We start from the raw sequence: 2,399 nt of genomic DNA, 5'->3' as shown, positions 1-2,399 counted from the left end.
GCGTGTCCCGAGGGCCCAAGGACCCCAGGGACTGTCTGAGGGGAAGCCCGCTTCCATCCACCTGGGCTGGATGTGAGGGGCGGCCACGAGAGTCCCTGAGGGAGGGGACGGCAGGCAGAGGAAGCAGGACTGGGGGGGCCGGCGGGCAACCGGGGGCGGAGTGGAGGGACAGCGGGGAGGGGAGTGGCTGCAGCCACCATGGGCACAGAGGGGAGCATCGCAGCTATCGAAGGACGCAAGGCCACTAATGGATCCAGAACCAAAGGCGTGGGTGCCTGACAGTCGAGCCCTCGGCCGGGGAGACAGCCAGTGCGGACAAAGCCCCCAGCAGCCCCCAGACCACGTGCCAGGTGGCAGCCCGGCCCACCATGCAAGCCGGACACAGAGCCTACCTGGCCATTTCCCACAGCGACCACCTGATGCATTTCAGCGTCTTCTTCATCATGGACGAGTTCTGTAGCAGGAAGAAGGGCCGCAGGAGCCGCCGCAGGCGCAGGGGCTGCAGAGACCGGGGGTGCACTCAGCGCCCGGCCCGGCTCCCCGGGTCCCCAGCCCCCCGCAAGGCCACGGGCAAAGAGCAGAGATCAGTGCTCACGCCGCAGCCCGCCCAACCCTGCAGGCCCACTGACCCCCACAGAGGGGGCGGCCGGCACACCTCAGTGCTCACCGTGGGGCAGCCATCCCCACCCCGGGGCCACTGCCTGCCTCCCCCTCCTCTCCCTCCCACCCACTTCTGCCTCCCCCTCCTCTCCCTCCCACCCCCTTCTGCCTCCCCCTCCTCACTTCCCCCAGGGCGAGCTGCAGAAGTCTACACACTCCGTGCATGCACAAACCCCCCTCCACACCCGTGCACACACACGAACCTTCCACACACCCTGCACACACACACCTTGCACATAGACACCCTATACACACACCCTGTACACACACACCCTGGATACAAACCCAACCACACACACCCTGTACACACACACCCTGGATACACACCTCATCCACACACACCCTGTACACACACACGCACCGTCCACACACCCACACCCCGTCCACACACGACAGCCAGCCAGCCTCCTGTGAGCACCAGCCACGCAGAGCCGAGGCCATGGCCCCGTGACGCAGAGCACCCGGCCAGCAGCCGGGGAAAGCAGGGCTGTGTCAGGGAGACGTGGGAAGGAAATCGGGCTCGAGCAGGTCGGAGGCCCCCGTCCCCCTAGTCCTCCCCGGGGGCCCCCGACACCCGCGGGAGTTCTTACTGACCGGCCAGCTGGCCACAGACGCAACCCTGGGGCCTGGTCTGCAGACAGTCTGGGTGCTGGGGGGCCCCACCAGAAGTGGGCCGAGTGCGGGGCACGGTCCAGCCCAGCCAGGAAGCCTCCGAGAGCCAGAGCCGAGGGAAAGCTCTGCGGGGTGCCGGGCAGTGCAGAGACCTCCGAGGACGGCCAGGTCCCAGGGGGGTCAGGCGTGGAAACAGCGGGCTGGCCCACTGGGGACGAGGAGCTCCGGGGAGGGCATGTGTGGACGGGCAGCGAGTGCCACCACGGCCCTGGGAAGGCTTGGTGACAGGGGGCAAGGGACAGCCCTTGGTGGGACGGACGGGGAGCGGCGGCAGCAGCACACCCCACGCCACGGTGCCAGGCCCTACTGGTACGGGACGATGTTTGTAGGGGGACGCTTCCTCCGGGGACACACACCCTGAAACTACTCGTTCCACAGGGACAGGGGTCTGCGTCAGGGGCCCGCCGAGGCACGTCCAATGGGAAAAACTACCAGAAAAACCCAGAAATCAAAAAGGCAGGACTTGGCCCCTCAGGAGCGAACGCAGGTCCCCGAGCCAGGAGGAGAAGCCGGGGGCCGGGGCGGGGAGCAGGAGGAAGTCGCGGAGCTCAGCGAGGCCCGGGGTTTGTAGGTACTGACGGACCTTCCTCCTCCCCGTCACTCCCGATTTCGTACAAGAATCGGTGGCGGGGAAGTTCACCTCTCAGCCTTAAAGTGACAGGATGTTCGAGTGTCCAATCAGATGGACACAAAGACCGTCACTGAGAAAAGGAGCCGGGGCGGCCGGGCAGCTCTCCGCTCCCTTTGCGGGGTGGGGGCTCCTCCTTTGGAAGAAGGCAGGCGGCTGTTGGGGCGCAGGGAGGTGGGAGGGGTGTATGTGTGCTGAAGGGGGCGCTGTGCCCTTCGCCCGCCCTGACGCCCCGGCGGCTGCCGTGCTGGGCGGAGACGCACCACGGACGTTTCTCCTTCTCCAGCGGCTCCTTGCCCGGTCCCACCAGTGGGGGCTCTGGAGGGCAGCTGGGAGGCAGGAGAGACGGGGACCCCTCTGTCCACCTGCCGGTCCTACAGCGCCTGGGTTTGCCAGCCTCCCCTGCGTTCAGCACTCCCAGAAGCAACCTCAACGAGCC

General features: G+C 67.1%; 1 protein-coding gene across 1 annotated transcript in view; it reads right to left on the bottom strand.

The window, feature by feature from the left end:
- LOC105309972 (two pore calcium channel protein 2-like) overlaps nt 1–2,399 on the bottom strand; it is a 43,415-nt gene that overhangs the window by 19,208 nt on the left and 21,808 nt on the right. Inside the window, exons 6-7 of the mRNA XM_023526495.1 lie at nt 1,689–1,760; nt 393–499 (exon numbers count right to left, since the gene is read on the bottom strand). Of these exons, the coding sequence (XP_023382263.1) occupies nt 393–499; nt 1,689–1,760 (179 nt within the window). The remainder of the gene's footprint in view (nt 1–392; nt 500–1,688; nt 1,761–2,399) is intronic.

Source organism: Pteropus vampyrus, unplaced genomic scaffold (genome assembly GCF_000151845.1).
Source record: "Pteropus vampyrus isolate Shadow unplaced genomic scaffold, Pvam_2.0 Scaffold972, whole genome shotgun sequence".
NCBI classification, from domain to species: Eukaryota; Metazoa; Chordata; class Mammalia; order Chiroptera; family Pteropodidae; genus Pteropus; species Pteropus vampyrus.
The sequence above is the reverse complement of the archived record's forward strand: the minus strand, read 5'-3'. Positions and strand labels throughout refer to the sequence as shown.